Source organism: Zonotrichia albicollis, chromosome 4 (genome assembly GCF_047830755.1).
Source record: "Zonotrichia albicollis isolate bZonAlb1 chromosome 4, bZonAlb1.hap1, whole genome shotgun sequence".
NCBI classification, from domain to species: Eukaryota; Metazoa; Chordata; class Aves; order Passeriformes; family Passerellidae; genus Zonotrichia; species Zonotrichia albicollis.
This window is the reverse complement of record NC_133822.1, coordinates 31497547-31513745: the sequence shown is the minus strand read 5'-3', so window position 1 is coordinate 31513745 and position 16199 is coordinate 31497547. Positions and strand designations below refer to the sequence as shown.

Below are 16199 nucleotides of genomic sequence, written 5' to 3'. Positions count from 1 at the left end.
ACTTTAAGATTCAGCTGGGCAGGATGCAGGGCCATCTTGAATAGACTGTATTTTTGCAAAGAAAAGTTGGACCAGATGATCCTTGAAGTACCTTCAAGCTGGTATTCCACAATTCTATGATAGCAATTTTAAAAATGGAATGCCCATAGGGATATTAATGGTATCAGTACTCTTCAGCCAGCATTTATTTGTAAAGATGACCAAATTCACATTACAGAATCACAGGATATGCTGAGTTGGAAGGGACCCACAAGGATCACTGAGTCCAACTCCTGGGCCTGCACGGGACCATCCACCAAACTGTATCTGTCTGTCAGTCTTGATGACAAAGGCTGTGCTCCACTTGTCTCTGGGCCAACCTGCTCACACATCCCCCCCTGGAAAGGTCAGGGAGGTCCTGCAGATGCACATGAGCTTGCAAAGCAGCAAGGTCAAGAAAGGTGTCCCCGACCATGGCTCAAACTAGATAATCTTTAAGGGTCCTTCCAACCCAACTAATTCCAGCAGTCAAAGACTGAGGCACAGCCAGGTTGGCTGTTGCTGCAGTGCCCTACTCACAGCACTGCCAACTGACTCTGGCTGTAAAACCCACCCAGGTACCCAATTTACACTGCTTCCACTGGGAGGTCAGGCACAAGTAACTTGCAGGCTGGGGCTCTTACAGGCAAACCAGGAGATGGATTTAGCCACTGCATTCGTTAAGTCCCAGCATGTAAGAATTTTCTTCATTGAGGATGTAAATAACAGCCTCATTTCACAATTCAAAGAAAACATTATTTTAAAGCAAAATTATTAGTTTTGCTGACAGCAATATAAATTGAGAAGCTCACATATGAGCTACAAGACAAATCAAATATTTTTTAAATGATTCTTGCACTGTAATTTTTTTACTCTTACATTAAATGGACCTATAGATACACCTCATTGCTTATTTTTATAGGTGGATCTTTGTGCTTTGTGCTATTTCAAACACTGATTGCATGTTATCTGTCCACGAAGACCCAGCATTACTATTCTCTGTAGGAAATACCTGATGATGGGAATGGAGGTCAGATCTCCAGGGGTTTGGAGCAATCTGCAGGATTACTCTGTTCAATCAAACCTCCATGTCACAATGCATCAGTTTTATCTTTTGTATAGACCATGCAAGTTAGAGAAAAAATCTCTTAAGAAATGCTTGAAGAATATTTCACTGCACTTACTTGTGTACCATTTCCATCTTCCAAGTGAAAATCTAACTACTCCACATGAGGAGGGAAAAAAACTGAAACTAATCAATGTGGTAACCACCTCCACCAATGCGTGAAAATAGGTTTTCTAGGACAAGAAATGCCATGCTTTTGTGTTTAATGACTTAGGCAACCTCAGAAGCTAAGTATATAATTTGATTCCAATAAGAAACTCTCCAAGACATAAAATTCTCATTATTATCCTTGCAGGGCTCTGAGCCATTGCACTTCCACAACATGGCATTTTTATATATTGATAAGGCGTCACCAGCATTGAGTGTATCACCCCACTGGGCTTCAGGCAGGAAGAAACAGGTAATGGAAATGGGAAAATGCACCTTGGCAGGTGAAAGTAGAGATGCCTACTTCACTTAGTGATTCCTGAAAAATCACCAGTTTGTGCTGCCATGAATAAGGGATAGATCTCCCACATAGTGGTACAGCTGAGAAGCTGCCACCTTGGACTTGGACTAACTAATTTTGGATTGTCACTATACCAGGTACCAATTAATCAGTCAGTCCCAGTAAATGAAATGACAAATCTTAAACGTGCAACAGATGTACTAAGCATATGAGATATACACACACACACACATATATATGTAACTACTTATTACAAAACTGACCTACAAGAATGACAGCAGACACACAACATGCAAGCATATGCAGTTATTTTTACCTTGGCATGATTATAAATATCCACGCAGTTTTCTGTATTAATGCTTTTTGCACAAATGATCTCACAGTGTCGTTGTAAAGCTTCAAGCTGGAAAAATTTAGCAGCAGAGAGAAGCTAAAAAAAAAAAACAAAAGGCATGGAAAAAATAGTCAAAAACTGCTGAGTGATACAGAATCAGAGCTTGCTTCTTTACTGTTTCATTATACTTTTTTCTCTGCCCCTTCTCCAGTTAGCATGAAAGTACTGACAAAAAGTCAGAATGAGAAGATTGCTTGCTTGTTTTAACCCTCTGCAGTCTCTTCTAAATCACACAATGGGAATCTATACACAGAGAGACCACCAAGGGCTGCTCAGGTCCACATGCTGACTTTGGAGTGGGACAAGGGGAAAAAGGAAACAGTACTTTGAAGAATATTTTGTCACTTTGCAAACTTGACTGCAATAGAAGACCTGCAAATACATCCCCAAAACCAAAGTTCTGGTTCAACAGTTCCCCAAGATCTTATTGAAACAGAGCACCTGGGCTGGATGTGAGGAAGTCAGCAGAAAGGTCAGGATCAAGTGTACAGAGGAATGAATTCAAACCAAACAATGATGACTGTCCTGGGCAGTTTTAATCTAGAGAGACAATAAACTTCAAATCTGCCACCTCAGCAGGCTCAAGGGAATGGAATCGGATCTCCATATGCTCCTTGTCCCAGCTTGTGAGCAGCTGTCAGGGGATGTCCAGGCCAGGAGCACTGAAACACTGAGGCCCATGTTATTCCAAGGAACGACTGCACAGAGGTGGGAACCAGCTTTGTGAGGCAATGCCTAGCCAGCATCTGTGTGAGTGTCATGTGTCTGTCACTGTTCCACCACAGCGCTTCTGATACCAGCACTGACCTCCCTCTTTGGGCCTGCACCTCCCCTGTGGCTACACTGCCTACCCTGGCACTGCCTTGGCATCTCTGCATGCCTATGGGGTGAAAGTGCCTTGAATTTGGAATTCTTCAACTGATTTCAGAAATGTTAATATTTCCTCTATAGCCCTTTTTTTGTTCTTTTACAGAAAAATCATTTAATTTTCTGGCTTTCCACAGTAGGTCATTGTCTCTGACTCTCTGCTCTGCCTTAGAAAGCAGGTTGGAGCTCTTCATTCCTTGACACCTTGCTGTAACCCAGCCAGACCTGAGATCAAGCTGCTCACGTGTTTAAATAGCACTTACTCAGCTATTCAGGCTTTTACACAGCTCTTATTATTGGGACTCATAACAAAAAGCTAGCCTCTGCATCCCAAAGGGGCTCTCATGCTGCACTGGGGAACAAACAAACCCTGAAACTTCCATGACATTATTCTGACTTCTCCTGTGCAGTCTGCTCAAGATCTATTTTAATCCCATAAATAAATCCAAGTGCTGGAAATCAGCAGTGCTGATGTGATAGCAGCCAGCTGGCCCCAATTATGAATTGCAGCAAAGATTTCTGTGGAGTATTTCTGGTGCTTCTTGTTATCATATGTGTAATAAGGCAAGTTACTAAATGCAGTTTTGAAAGATAAAGCCAAATCCTATTCCAGCTGCCTCTATGGCTCAAGCAGTCATGTGCTGGTTTGTAATTACTTTAAACTGAGAGGAACCATGGCCAGATCTGTTATCAAGAGATCAATCAATCAGTCATACATTCTGGAGTCTCAGAAGTTTTGAGATGTCACAAAAGTAGAGCAAGCTGCCAGCTGAAATGCAGCACAAGCTTTTTAACAGCCTAGGTGATAACACACACATCTCTATAAAGCCACTGCACTGCCTAGTCTAAAATTCCCTATTTCAGAAAAGGTTAGAAATTAAGGAAATCTTTCAAAACTCTGAGAGAAACAGAGAATTACGGAACTTTTCCTATACAGCTCAGGAAAATGATGTGGATATGCTCACTTAAAAATACACTGCCTGCACTAGAGAGGGGTAATTTCAGTCCTCTGGCTGCCAGACTGTAGAGTTATAGGGACAGAACAATACAGGCAACAGTGACAGGACACGAGGAAAAGGAAAGTAGCTGCACCAGGGGAAGTGAAGATTGGTTCTCCCCTGAGAGGGGAGAGAGGGTGGTCAGGCACTGAACAGGTTCCCCAGGGAAGTGCTCATGGCACCAAGCCTGCCAGAGCTCATGGCACACCTGCACAACACTCTGAGTGATGTGGTTTAGATTTACATGGCCCTGCAAGGAGCAGGGAGTTGGACTTGATGGTCCTTTATGGGTCTCTTCCAACTTGAGATATTCTGTGATCCTGGTGGCAGACACTGATGATTACCAGCTGTTTAAGTAGCTTTGAGTGCAAGTATTTACTGACCTGCACTCTTTTTGACTGCCTGAAAACTCCCTGAATGACTATCAAGAATTTGCTCAATATATCTTAGTTCTGTATAGTTGGAGTGGTTTTGCTGACCATAGCCGACAATGATGGCACACAGTATTCGGAAGGGGACTTTGAGAGTCAAATGTTTGAAATTGAACTGAACTGTGTCTCCAGTGGACTTCTCTCATGGTTAAAGCCCAGCACATGCCCAGGACCTCTCCCATGTGACAAACCAAATTGGATGTTTTTCATGCTGCTGAGATAGGGAGGATGGAACACTAAGTCCCTGGAAATTGGTTCCAGATTTTGGTAACACCAGCTTTGCCTCTAAGTAGGTATTTGCAAAGTGTCCCAGTCTCCTGCAGGACTGCAGAGAGCCTGGCCACTCCAGGTGAGGCACTGCTGGCTCTTACAGGAGTGCTCATGTCTTGCCCAATGGCCATGTGCCCTCAGGTGAATGGCACACAGATCAGTCAGCATCCCACTGCAATTAAATAAATGTCTCTTACCTCCATAATTTCATTGTTTTTAATCAGGAGTGACTCTGCACCACCATAATAAAGATACTGCATAACCAGCTGTAATAAAACAAAGGGAGTGTTTATAAAAACCAATCCAAGACATAGAAGAATAGGGGACAATGCAGGCAATTCCCAAGGCTCTCCTAACACCACCACGGATTTGTAGATAAAAATGGCTCAAGCCTTCTAATTTCAAAGATATACTTGGTTATTCTCTCACTTTGCAAAGTTCAGTGTTTCCTTCTCACAGGTAGTCTAATGTCTCAACCCTCACCCTCAAATTGTCTGGATTTCCTGGTAAGTTCAAAACAGTTTGCAGGAAACTGATTAACTCATTTTGAATTTTCAGTGTATTTCCCAGTCTGTTAAGCACATCACTGATTCAGGCAAACACAGCATATACAATGGTGATTCCCTTACCCCTTCCCTGGCAAAGGCCGCCTTCATCCAGCTGTGTGTGGGCATGCATGGAAGATAAGAAAGAGGAGGAGGCTCTGCACTGAAATAGAAGCCAGCTAAGATCCCTCTGTGGGGAGCCCAGTTACTGTGGGCAGCTGGGATTTATGTGCACCAGCAGCAGTCGATACATGGAACTGCCTGAGCTCCAGCTCAAAGCAAGGGAAGCACATCCATGCTACAGGTACAGAGAGCAAGCTCTGCCTTTTCATGGCACTAAATTGATTGGAAAGCACTGCTAAGGAAGGGAATGAAGTGTGTCTCTTCCAAACCTGTCCATTAAACACAGAAAGAGCCGACTACAGAAATGCCTTATGCTGACAGGCAGTGCTTTGTGTACACAGCCCATGTCAGTGAAATGCTTGCTGCTGTATCTGCTGAGGCACATTTGTAATCAATAGAACTCTGCAGTGCTTGAACAGTGATGAAGCCTGTGCTTGTGAAACCACTGCTCTGGTGTATCAAATACATAGGTACCAATTTGGACAGGGCATGCATGGTGCTCCTCTTACAAGTTCCATTCAAATTCAACGTGGGGACCGTACCTGAAAGATGGGGTACTTCACATAGTTGATCTCAATACAAGTACTATCAGATGAGGGCTTGCTAGACAGCAATGCTTTAAACCTAAATAAAAAGGAGCAAAACTGAAATACCAGCCCAATTATCTCAGTGGAAAAATGCAGTAAAAACAGTACAGAAGTGCAATGGAATGACAGCATCAATTCTTGCAAAAACAGTATACTGAAATGAACCTTTTTGTCACCAAAAAGCATCCAGATTTAGACACTAACATAAAGTTCAAACCAAAAGGAAGAAGCTTCTCTCTGTAAGATTTCAATTAGAAATTTCTGAAAAATACATATAATATAAAATAGAGTAAAATGTACATCTGAAACTCAGATTCTGTAATGACACATATTACAGAACCAATTTTTTTTTTTCTTGAAGGCAACATGATCTTATATGAAGATCTGCAACATTTAAAACCTTTTTTCCTTTTTTGAGGGCGATAGATTTTGGCTTATGTCCATTACACTGCTTTAAAAAAATCTTTTGGAACAAAACAAAAAAAAGACATTGAGACTTTTAATGCTCCTATGCAATAATTGTGTGAGAAGAGGCATGAGAGAAACTGGATAGTTTACTGTTCTCTGATTATCGTAACCTGAAATTCAGATACAAGTTTCAGGACAAAAAGCTCACATATTTTTAGTTAATTATTGCAAACTTATGTTTGCATATACAAACATATATATATATATATGTATATATGTAACATATGTATATACATATGTAACAATCTACTTCTCAAACTTAGGTATCCCCATTGATCAGAAGGTGAAAATGGGAAATGTGCTGCCAGAAACACAGCATAAAGTTGTCGAATGATGTCAAGAATTGTGCGATAGTAGCTTGTTTTTCCTGGAGACTGCTGAAACTGATGCAAGGCAGAATTTAACCACTCACAAGAATTCACCACTCATTAAATTATTAATAATCAAAGTACCATGCCTCCTGTATGGTCGAGAACTGGGTGCAGTAATGAGCACCATGCCAATGCGCCTCAGTGCAACGAAGTCAGATACATGGCCAGAAGCATGGATCATTCACTGGATGAAAATCTATTGACAGGAGCACTTGTTAAATATCTCGCAGATCAACCAGAAACAAGCTGTGGGGATGTTCTGATTAAGAAAAACTTGAAGACTGGGCCACTAGCCTTTAAAGAACTGGGACAGCAAAACTAACAAACAAACCCCACAAACCCATAAATCAAATTTTATTTTTGTTAAAAACCAGAGATGTGTCTCTATTTTACCTTGGCGATGCAGTAAATAGCAACACTCGATGTGCATAAAATGGTCTTCCTTCCACCAGAAATGTGACATCTGACATCTCTTTATTGTTAAGAAAATGGGGATCTAGAATCACAAAAAGAAGGAAACAAAAAAGTCAATAACTTTAATTTGGAAGAGGTCTGGAACATGCTGAATATTTCCCTGTTTTGACAAAAGAAAGCAACAGAATATAAGGATATTGTTTTTAGTGAGTAAAGCCCATAAAGCTATTTTGGACAGCCTGAGACAACCGCACTGAGTTCAGACAAAGGGAATTCAAAGCTCTGAAGTCCGTGACGACCTTTGCTGAAACAACAGCCAGCCATCCCTGCCGTGTGACACTGGCACAGCCTCCAGCTCTGCTACCAGAGCCAACTGCAGCTCAGCAGATGCTGAGGGGCCCTCTGCTCATTTATACTCTGCTAGGCCACTCCCTGTGTGAGGAAGTCTTTGTCAAGGGAACGAGGGTCCCGGAAAATCGATTGGCTCTTCTCACAGTCCCATGAAAACACCCTGGGCTCTGCTGACCAAGCTGGGAGGGCTGTGCTGGTGCAGCATCACCTGCAGCCAGCCAGGGTGGTTTGAGATCCCGACAGACACCTTGCTCCAGGGCCAAGGCTTGGATCCCAGCCTAATCAGCAACACAGACAAATCTTTGCAGATTTACGGCCCCACTCCAGTGCACCTGATGACCCTCCTGATGTCAGTGGGAGTTTTAGGCCAAGTTAAGTCTGGGGCCCTTCCTTCCTCTAATTCTGTCTTTCAAATTTTCTGACTTTGAGATTTTTCTGACTTGTGCCCTGCTCAGGCACCTGGTCAGCAGCAGCCTTCCCACAGGTCTGCCTGGAGAGCTGGTGAGGATCTTGCAGTGACACTTACCCAGGCGGGAGGTCTGCTTGCGCTTAATCTCCACGAGCTTTGGAATTGGGTAGGGTCCATAGCAATGAGTGAAAATGACAGAGAGCTGCTGGCTGATCACCTCGTTCTACACAAAAGAAAACAAACACATGCAACATAAGATCATTATGCAAAGGACATGTTATGTTGTTCTCAACAGCTGCCTGTTTTAAGGTGAAAAGTGTGACTGCTGAACCTTTATTAAAATAAGAGCTTACAATTATTAGCATTTGTTAGAAACTGCAGTTCTCATTTACTTGATTGCTATGGCTCCTGTACAAATAATTTTAAATGAAGAAGTCTTCTCCTTGGATGACAAGTCTTCTTTGCCTACAAAATGCCATAGCCCAGTCCCCTCTGCAAACCAAAGTTCCTTTACAACAGTGAGTTCATTTTATTTGCAAACTTACTGTATTGGAAAATGATTTTTTTTTTTGCTCTTTAGCAAATGGTCACTGGTCACGTCTTAGAAAACCCGAGCTACAGGCAGATGCAGCTGCATAGCCTGCATACATTTTGAAGTGCAGCAGTCTCACACACAGACCCTTCCTCTACAGAGTGACTGAGGCACCAGAGCCAGCCACTCATTTTATCCCAAATGTTTCTTTATGGGCTCTTACACCTCTGGCACCCGTGTGAGCACCACTGTGCTGTGGAAGCCAGACCCTCGTAGAACCAGGTCTGGTCCGGGGCCTTTACCCTCTTCTGCCCCAACTTTGGGGGCAAGGCACCCATAGGATGCTTTCCTAAGCACCTTGAATATTTGTATGCCTAAGATGCAAGGGTAGTGAAATGGATTTAATGCTTAACTGCCTAAGTCCCAGATGAAAGCAGGATTTAAAAGCTTTCGCAAATTTTATCCCACACTTTGCTGATAACCAGAGCAAGTCTAGACAAGTTCAGCAGTGCCACACTGCTAATTCATGGTGACATCTTTTAACTACCCTGTTGGCTGGTGAGTCTCTCCACACCACGAAACTGTGAAATGGCAAGACACTTAGACATAAGAGGGTCAAAGACCAAGGAAATAAGCAGGCAAGGGGCAAAAAAAAAATCATAGTATAAAAATTTGAGGAATATAGTTGTTATATTAAAAATATCTCCAGGCTTTAGAAGCAGAAATGGAAGCTTTCCTTGCTCTGAGCACATTTCAGAAGTCCTCCTTAAATCCCACGAGTGACAAGGAGGAGTGGCAGAGATGCTGTAATGACTCTCCAACTGAATCTAATCAAACAGGGTGGGAAGGGGTAGAGCTGTTCCCTCACAGGCACATGCTGATGTCAAAGGAAATTACACACACTCGCCACAGGCAGGAATTGGCTTCTATTACTATGTCAGATGTAGCACTGAAAGAAACCCTAAGATAAGAGAAACTCTCATACTGAGAGACACCATTCAGCAGGCATAGGGCCCAGCCCTCAGAGAGGGGCTCACTGCTGTGGCTCCAAGACAAGGAGGGCGCCTCACCCCAGGGGCGTCTCACTGTTCTGCATCCTCCTGTCGGAGCTCTGCAAAGCGCCTCACAAAGGGAGTGAATCACAGGCTAAAGAGAAAAGGAAGATGTAAGGCCAGATTTCAAGAAGGAAGTGACTCAGCTGCTGGGAGGGTTGGGAGGGGAAGCTTTAGACAGACAGGGCCGAAAGAGCAATTTCTTCTCTGCTCAGAAGGGCTGTGCCAAAGCACCAGGGCCGACTGAGTCAGGCAGGGAGGAGTGTGTCCGGAGGGATGCTGATTACCAGCAGGGCAGCTCCCAGCTGGATCTGGCAGATGCTAGAAGTCAGAAAATACAACAGAAGATGGGGACAATTCCATGGTTAGAGTGGAGGGAAGCTTCTGGAGAGGAGAAACAATGCTCACCTTTACCTGCAATGAATAAAAGCAAAGTGCACTGAAGAGGAGAGCTCCTGGTAGCCCCCTCCCCAATCTGCTGGGGCGCACAGATCCTGTCTGTGTCACTGAGGTTTTCATGGGTTCCATGAACTCACCACTCCCAGCCACAGCTGTGCCCATGCAATAGTTTCTTAAAAACACACACATGCATCAATAAAGACAATGAATTTCCTCCTTCCAGGGTGTCTGTGGGAATGTGCTGATGGAAAATCTGGTTATTGGCTTCACAGTGCCTCATTAGGAGCTGGAGGCCCAACTCACCAGAGCAAACCATAGCACCAGGGACCAGGACATCCAGCTGCACTGAGACCAGGGAAGGACAGGCCAAACTCAGCCACCCAAGTGGGAGAAGGGGAAGTCCAGCTAGCAAGTCCAGCCAACATAAAGAACCAGTAATGCCTGCAGACAATCCCATGGGAGCCTGCCTACACGAGAAAGGGGCTGCCAGCTCCCTGGGTCACCAGCTCTGTGGTGTGCAGATACAAGCCCATTACAAAACCACTTTGCCCACAAGCCCATGAAAAAAGTGGTGTAAACTAAGCTCTAATTAGCTCAAAACGTGATACATCCACATGAGAGATGCTTAAAAACCCCAAGACATGGAACAGAGATAGGACAAAGAGAAAAGAGACCTTAGGACGGACAAATCAAAGAAAGAGGGCCATCAGACAAGACAGTGGCTTCAGACTTCCCATGAAGAACACTGACCTCACTTGGCAGAGAGGAGGCTGGAGACCTTTGGTTTCTACTGGTAACATTAAATACTTACATCTCATACCATCCAAAGGCCAAAAAATGTGCTCAGCAAGAGCTGAAGCATGTGCTTATTTAGAGTCATTGCTAACAAACAGCAGCAAGGGAGGGGATTGGTACATTATTACAGCACACCAAGTTTTCTCCCCACACCCCCAGCATGTAACCAAGCTCACAGGACTGTGGCACAGAATCTGCTCCCCACAGTGCCTCTGTTGACTTTTACCAATAAATCAGGCAGAAATAGGAGAGGAGAAAGGAATACTTGATCTGTAGCTGGATGGCTGGGGAAAAATTGGCTTTTTTGAGCCAAATCCTGCTCTTGGAGGACTTGGGCTGCCTGTGAAGTGTCTGGGAACAACTGAGAAGTCCATGACCTGGGGCACAAGCATTCCTCTGGAACAGGACATGTTCAGCCTATTCAACCTTCACCTTCACACAGTGCCCACCACTCAGGTACCCACACTGAGATGCTCAGAAGCTCCCATTTAAGCACCAAGATGGATAATTCTTCCCTGTTTATCCTTTCATCCTATCAACCTAACTGTGAAAGCCCAGCTGTAAGAGCTCACTGCAGCAGATGTGGGCAGCAAGATTAACACTGGAGGAGCAAACCAAAGTTTGTTTTCTTGCTGCAGTTTGATGTTGGAACACTGTGCCAGGATGTGTGAGGCTGGCACCTGGAGAGAGGCCAGCCTCCCTTCAGACACGGGCGTTCCTTTGCGCTCCAAGGGAGCCGAAGCACATCTTCTCCTGTGGGAGGGGGAAGAATGCTTGGCACAGGACATAATAAAAATATTTACCTAGCCACGGGGTAGTTTACAGATAGGGAAGAGGGAACAGGGAACAACAGCGAGTCTTCTGAGGAAGATGGTGCTTCCAGCAGAGAGCTGGTTGGTGAGCAAGCAACTTTGCTTTGTAGATATAAGCAGTCCCCTGACTTAAAAGCATTCTTCAGCAGAGATCTAAAGGAATTCCCCAGTCCTGCTGAATGCACTCGAACTGTGAGGAGAATTTATAAATTCTTTTGAAGCAAAGCTGGAGGCTTTCAAGTTGTTGGACCAGAGATGCCTTGTTGATTGATCTGAGAAGAGGTGAAGACCTGGGTGGGAAGGGCAGGGATGTTTTTTCCTCAGTGTCCATCTGACAAGGGTCTGTGGCAGGATTCAGGGAAGTCTCCTCCAGGCTTCAGCACATCTCCAGGGAGAGCTTCCTCCATTCCAGGTTACACAGACCAATACAGCATAGCCATTCTGAGATGTGTTCCAACAAGGTACTGGACACAATCGGAAATACACAGCCAATATTCTCCAGTGCCTGTGCAAGACACGTGTCTATGCCCCAAATTCTGCAGGGTGAAATGTGTGTTGCAGACTGCTCAAATCCCACTGCTTAGTTCTTACCAGCCTACAGACACCCTACCACCTCCACATGGCTGCCCTGAAGGGTAACTTCTTGTTAACAAGTCAGACTTCTTTCCTTTACCTCTGGAATCCCAAGCAATGTTTTGGGGTTTTCTTCTCCTGATGCTACATTCACCAGCACAGCTCCATTAATGCTGTTTTAACCTAAGTCTGCCAGGCCCTCAAATTCCTCTACCAAATAGCCCAAAAACCAAAAGCTCACCACATGAAGGCAGAAAAAGTAACACTTATTCTTCTGGGTTTGGTGTCTGCCTGTTAATACTCAACTCCTCAGCAAGCTGAGAAACCACACTGCTCAGAGAACAGGGCACTGGCAAAGATATCTTCTCTCTCTGGTCCTGAGGATGCTTGGGGGACCCATTTCTCTGCTAAATGCAGAGTGGCAGAAGTGCTGTTTCCAGTCAGACATCTCACATGCAGTCTCCAGCAGCCGTAGTCTCAGGACATCCCAAGCCCACTGACAACTTATCCATGACATGCTGGGATACCCTTGAATGAGTCCTCTGTTCATGCTCCCCATTCCCAGAAAAAGATGATAAAGAATGAAGTAACAGAGAGGACTTTTTGCTGTCCCCCATTCCTGAACACTCAAACTCTGAGACCTTCTTTTCCATCTCAAAACTGTCTCCACCCTTGCACACGTGATCCCACTACCATCCTCTTGCATAATTCACGCTCAGCAAATGCCTCAAAACTAAATAAATGTCACTTCAGATGGTCACTCCTAGATGGTTAAGCAGCATACACAGAATTAATATTAGTCAAACAGCTGGAAAGGGAGGGAAGCCCCAGAGGCTGGAGCTACAGTTAGAAGCAGTAAACTGCACAACAAAATGGGTTTTGTTAGTGCTGGGCTCAAGCCCCTCCACTGCAAGCACAAACGGAAAAGAACTAATCACAGGTAAGGCAGAAATGGACTCTTCCATTGCTTCTGGGAAAGCTGCCAAGCCTCGTTTTCAAAAGGCTCTTTATATCCCAGCTGTGCATTGTATGTAAAAAGCTCAGATCCACGGGCACAGTCTAGCCCTGGGTGAGTGCCCAGAAAAGGGCAGGTGTCACATCCACGGCATTTATTTATTGTAAATGAAGAAGGCTCCTGCCTCTGACAGGGGAACATTTTAGAAGGTAGCAGAGGGTAGGAACAAAATCAAACCTGTGTTAGTAAGTACCAAGCTGAATGTGTGTTATGAAACCCCAGGATGGGGTTAACAGTGTGTTATTAACATGCCACTCAGTACCTGGCGCTCGCATCTCACACGCAGAATGCAGGACGCACATGTGTGGATAACCTGGCTCCGGCTTGCTTGGAACTGTTCAGACACAGAAGTGCTACAAGTGACAATGGGCAATGCCACAGATCACTGCAGTTGCTTGAGAACAGTGAAACCTAACAAATCACAGCAAGTCCCAGCCAAAAGATGGATCACTGTGTGCTGGCTGAGCACTGGATGACACACAGAAGGGCATTAGCCACTCCATGGAATCCATAAGCAGACCCTTTAGCATACTGGGATGTCTTCAGGGTTATTTTTAGCACAGGTTTTGGTGTGTCTGTCTCCTCTGTGGAAACTCCACGTTTTTCTTCAGCTGAAGTATTTCAGTCATCAGCCAAAATACTCAATTTTCAGGTGTAAATTTTTTCAAGAAATGTAAAATATTTTGTGGGAAATAAATATCTTTTATTGTAATGAAACTTTTCATAACAATAAAAGCTCAGTTTTCTGTTGAAAAGCAGTTCAACAAGACAGAGAGGAGTCTTTTTTGATGATGTCCAGGTAAGAGAAACACGGACAGCACTCTCCCAGGGGAAGACTTTCCTTGGGACACGATTATAACAGAGTGCCAGTCCTAGTGCACCTCTCCTGTCTACCCTTAGCCCTTCCTGCAGAGCATGGCACTCTGGCTTCATGCAACAAATACAGCTTCACTCAAACTCATTTGAAACATTCATTTCAGCCCACCATGAAGCAATGGGAAAAAGCTGAATTTTCTAGCTCTTTGTCTTCCAGTGTCACTTTCTAGGTCATATGCATACCCTGGGGAAATAACTGATTTTTGCTGATCACCATGCCTGGACTTGGTAGAACACACACATGAGCTGAGCCTGTTGACATTCTCCAACATTTATTTTATAAGAATCAAATCCAGAAAAACAAAGAAATCAATGCCAGCAACAGAGAAACTGAATGCTCATCTCAAGCTTCAGCTTCTGAAAGTTTTCTTGGAACACAACAGCCAGATGCTTCATTCTTTCCTGCTGCATTCTGTTTGATGGACATGAAAATACTTTTTCAGTAGTTACTGCATCTGTGACAGAGGCTGTCTCTGAAAAGACATATTTTAAAACTTTCCTTTTAAGAGATTTTGGTTTCCAAATGGAGAAGCTACTGCTGAAAGAGTACCTTAGCTTTAAACCATATAGGCTAGATTTCTCAAGATACCCACATGCCTGAATCCTTTTAGAATTTTAAAACTGGTTATTGTTCTGAATTGCTATTTGTTCTCAATAACTGTCAACACCAGACTGATGGCTGTTATTCAAGCAGCTCAGCCTTCCAAAAGAGTCTGTGCACTCCTGCATATTTCTTCAGCTGCCTCTAGGTGCATTTTTAAAGGTTCGAAAGCTCCAGGAATTTTAAATCCTGAGAAAACATCTTTATAAAGTAGTTTCCTGCATCTTTCAACAAGCCTGGGTTGCCCAACACCTCACTAATGGGCTAAATATTAAAATAAAATAAATAAAATAAACATGTTGTCATGGACAGAAATGGATGGGAAGGATGGAGAGAGATCTTCAGAATGCAATGAAGGTGGGGCGGTGAAGGATTGCTCCTATGACTTTCTCAAGCTGTTTCAGTCTTAGACAATACACTAGCAGGAACACTTATAATACTAAATAAAGTTTTCCTGGTGTGAAGCACCTCTAGGAGCTTCAGAGAATGCTTCAGCACATGTGCTCAATGCACATGTAGACTCACACATGCCCTTCAGCAATGCATGGCCACACAGGATCTAAAGAAATGGCAAAGAGCTCCTTTCCTTACTGGTCCTATGAGGGAAAGGGAGAAAGCTGTAAGAGAGATTATTTGGAATTAGAAGATTGTGTATTTTCTCCAAAAAAAAAGGCCAAAGACAAGCTGATATAAATTGCTGTGGGCAGAAAAAGCAGTGGATGAAACTGGCTCGTGACCTCATCCAACTGGCAAAGGTGCTGGCTATCCTACATGGAGGGAGCTGGATTATTTAATGACAATTCAGTCTTATGCAGAGCCCTGGAGTGCAAACCTAAACTCAACTTCCTCCAAAGGCCAGACGTCTTTAACTTCCGAGGTTGTGGGCTTGAGTCTGTTTTTTCAGGTTTTGGAAATGTCAAGATCAAACAGAACAACTCCAGGATTTTCATAGACAGAGGACACAGAAGCATCTCTGCACATTGAGTGTATTATCCTTAGGAGAATCTCTGCAAAAACGGAAGAGCTAACCTGTGAGCCTCACCTCAGGTACTACAAGCCCATGGATCTGGAAGCAGCCCCCACACAGCTCTTCTAAAAGCTTCTGTTTGGTGGGAGGCACTCCTCAGGTAAATATGGTACTCTGACATGGGGCAGGTGGGCAATCCAGCTCAGAGTCAAGCTCAGGCAATGCAAACATCAACCTCAGCTGGAGGGAAGGGAAAGCCTCCAGTAGGGATTTTGGGGGAGTTTTCTCAGGCCATGAAGAGCACAACACACATACCAACAGGCAGGAATTCAGTTGTATCTTGCTATCATTCTTCCATAACAAAATCTCCAGCATCATTTTAATTTTGAGGGACTCAACTCTGCTCTACACAGCAGCTAAAGTTTAGCTCACAGCTAAACTCACTCCCAGAAGTGACTCTCTGGCTTCTGCCTCACACAGCCCTGTCAAAACCACTTCTAGTTTGTGTGCTTGTCTTCCAAAGAGACTGAATCCATCCCCAAATGGCAGTGCCTTTCCTACCCATGCAGTGTCCCAAAACCATCATGTGTCATCGACATTCTTCAGGTTGTTGGAGTTTTCCAGTTTGGGTTTTGCTTGCTTTTAAGAGAGGTGCCTTAAACTGAGCTCTCAATGTCTTTAACACAGATGTTGCTTTTTCCAGAGTGCCTTGACCCTGATCTTTAATTTGGTAATGACCCAAACTCACTGCAGGACA

At 44.0% G+C, this 16199-nt stretch overlaps 1 protein-coding gene across 4 annotated transcripts in view; it reads right to left on the bottom strand.

Moving 5' to 3' along the window:
* ABTB3 (ankyrin repeat and BTB domain containing 3) overlaps positions 1–16199 on the bottom strand; it is a 179833-nt gene that overhangs the window by 11265 nt on the left and 152369 nt on the right. For all 4 annotated transcript variants that reach the window (XM_074539300.1, XM_074539301.1, XM_074539303.1 and 1 more), the window contains 5 exons: positions 7938–8043; positions 7040–7142; positions 5763–5844; positions 4750–4818; positions 1909–2022 (listed from right to left, as the gene is read on the bottom strand). In XM_074539300.1, coding sequence (XP_074395401.1) covers positions 1909–2022; positions 4750–4818; positions 5763–5844; positions 7040–7142; positions 7938–8043 — 474 coding nt within the window. The remainder of the gene's footprint in view (positions 1–1908; positions 2023–4749; positions 4819–5762; positions 5845–7039; positions 7143–7937; positions 8044–16199) is intronic.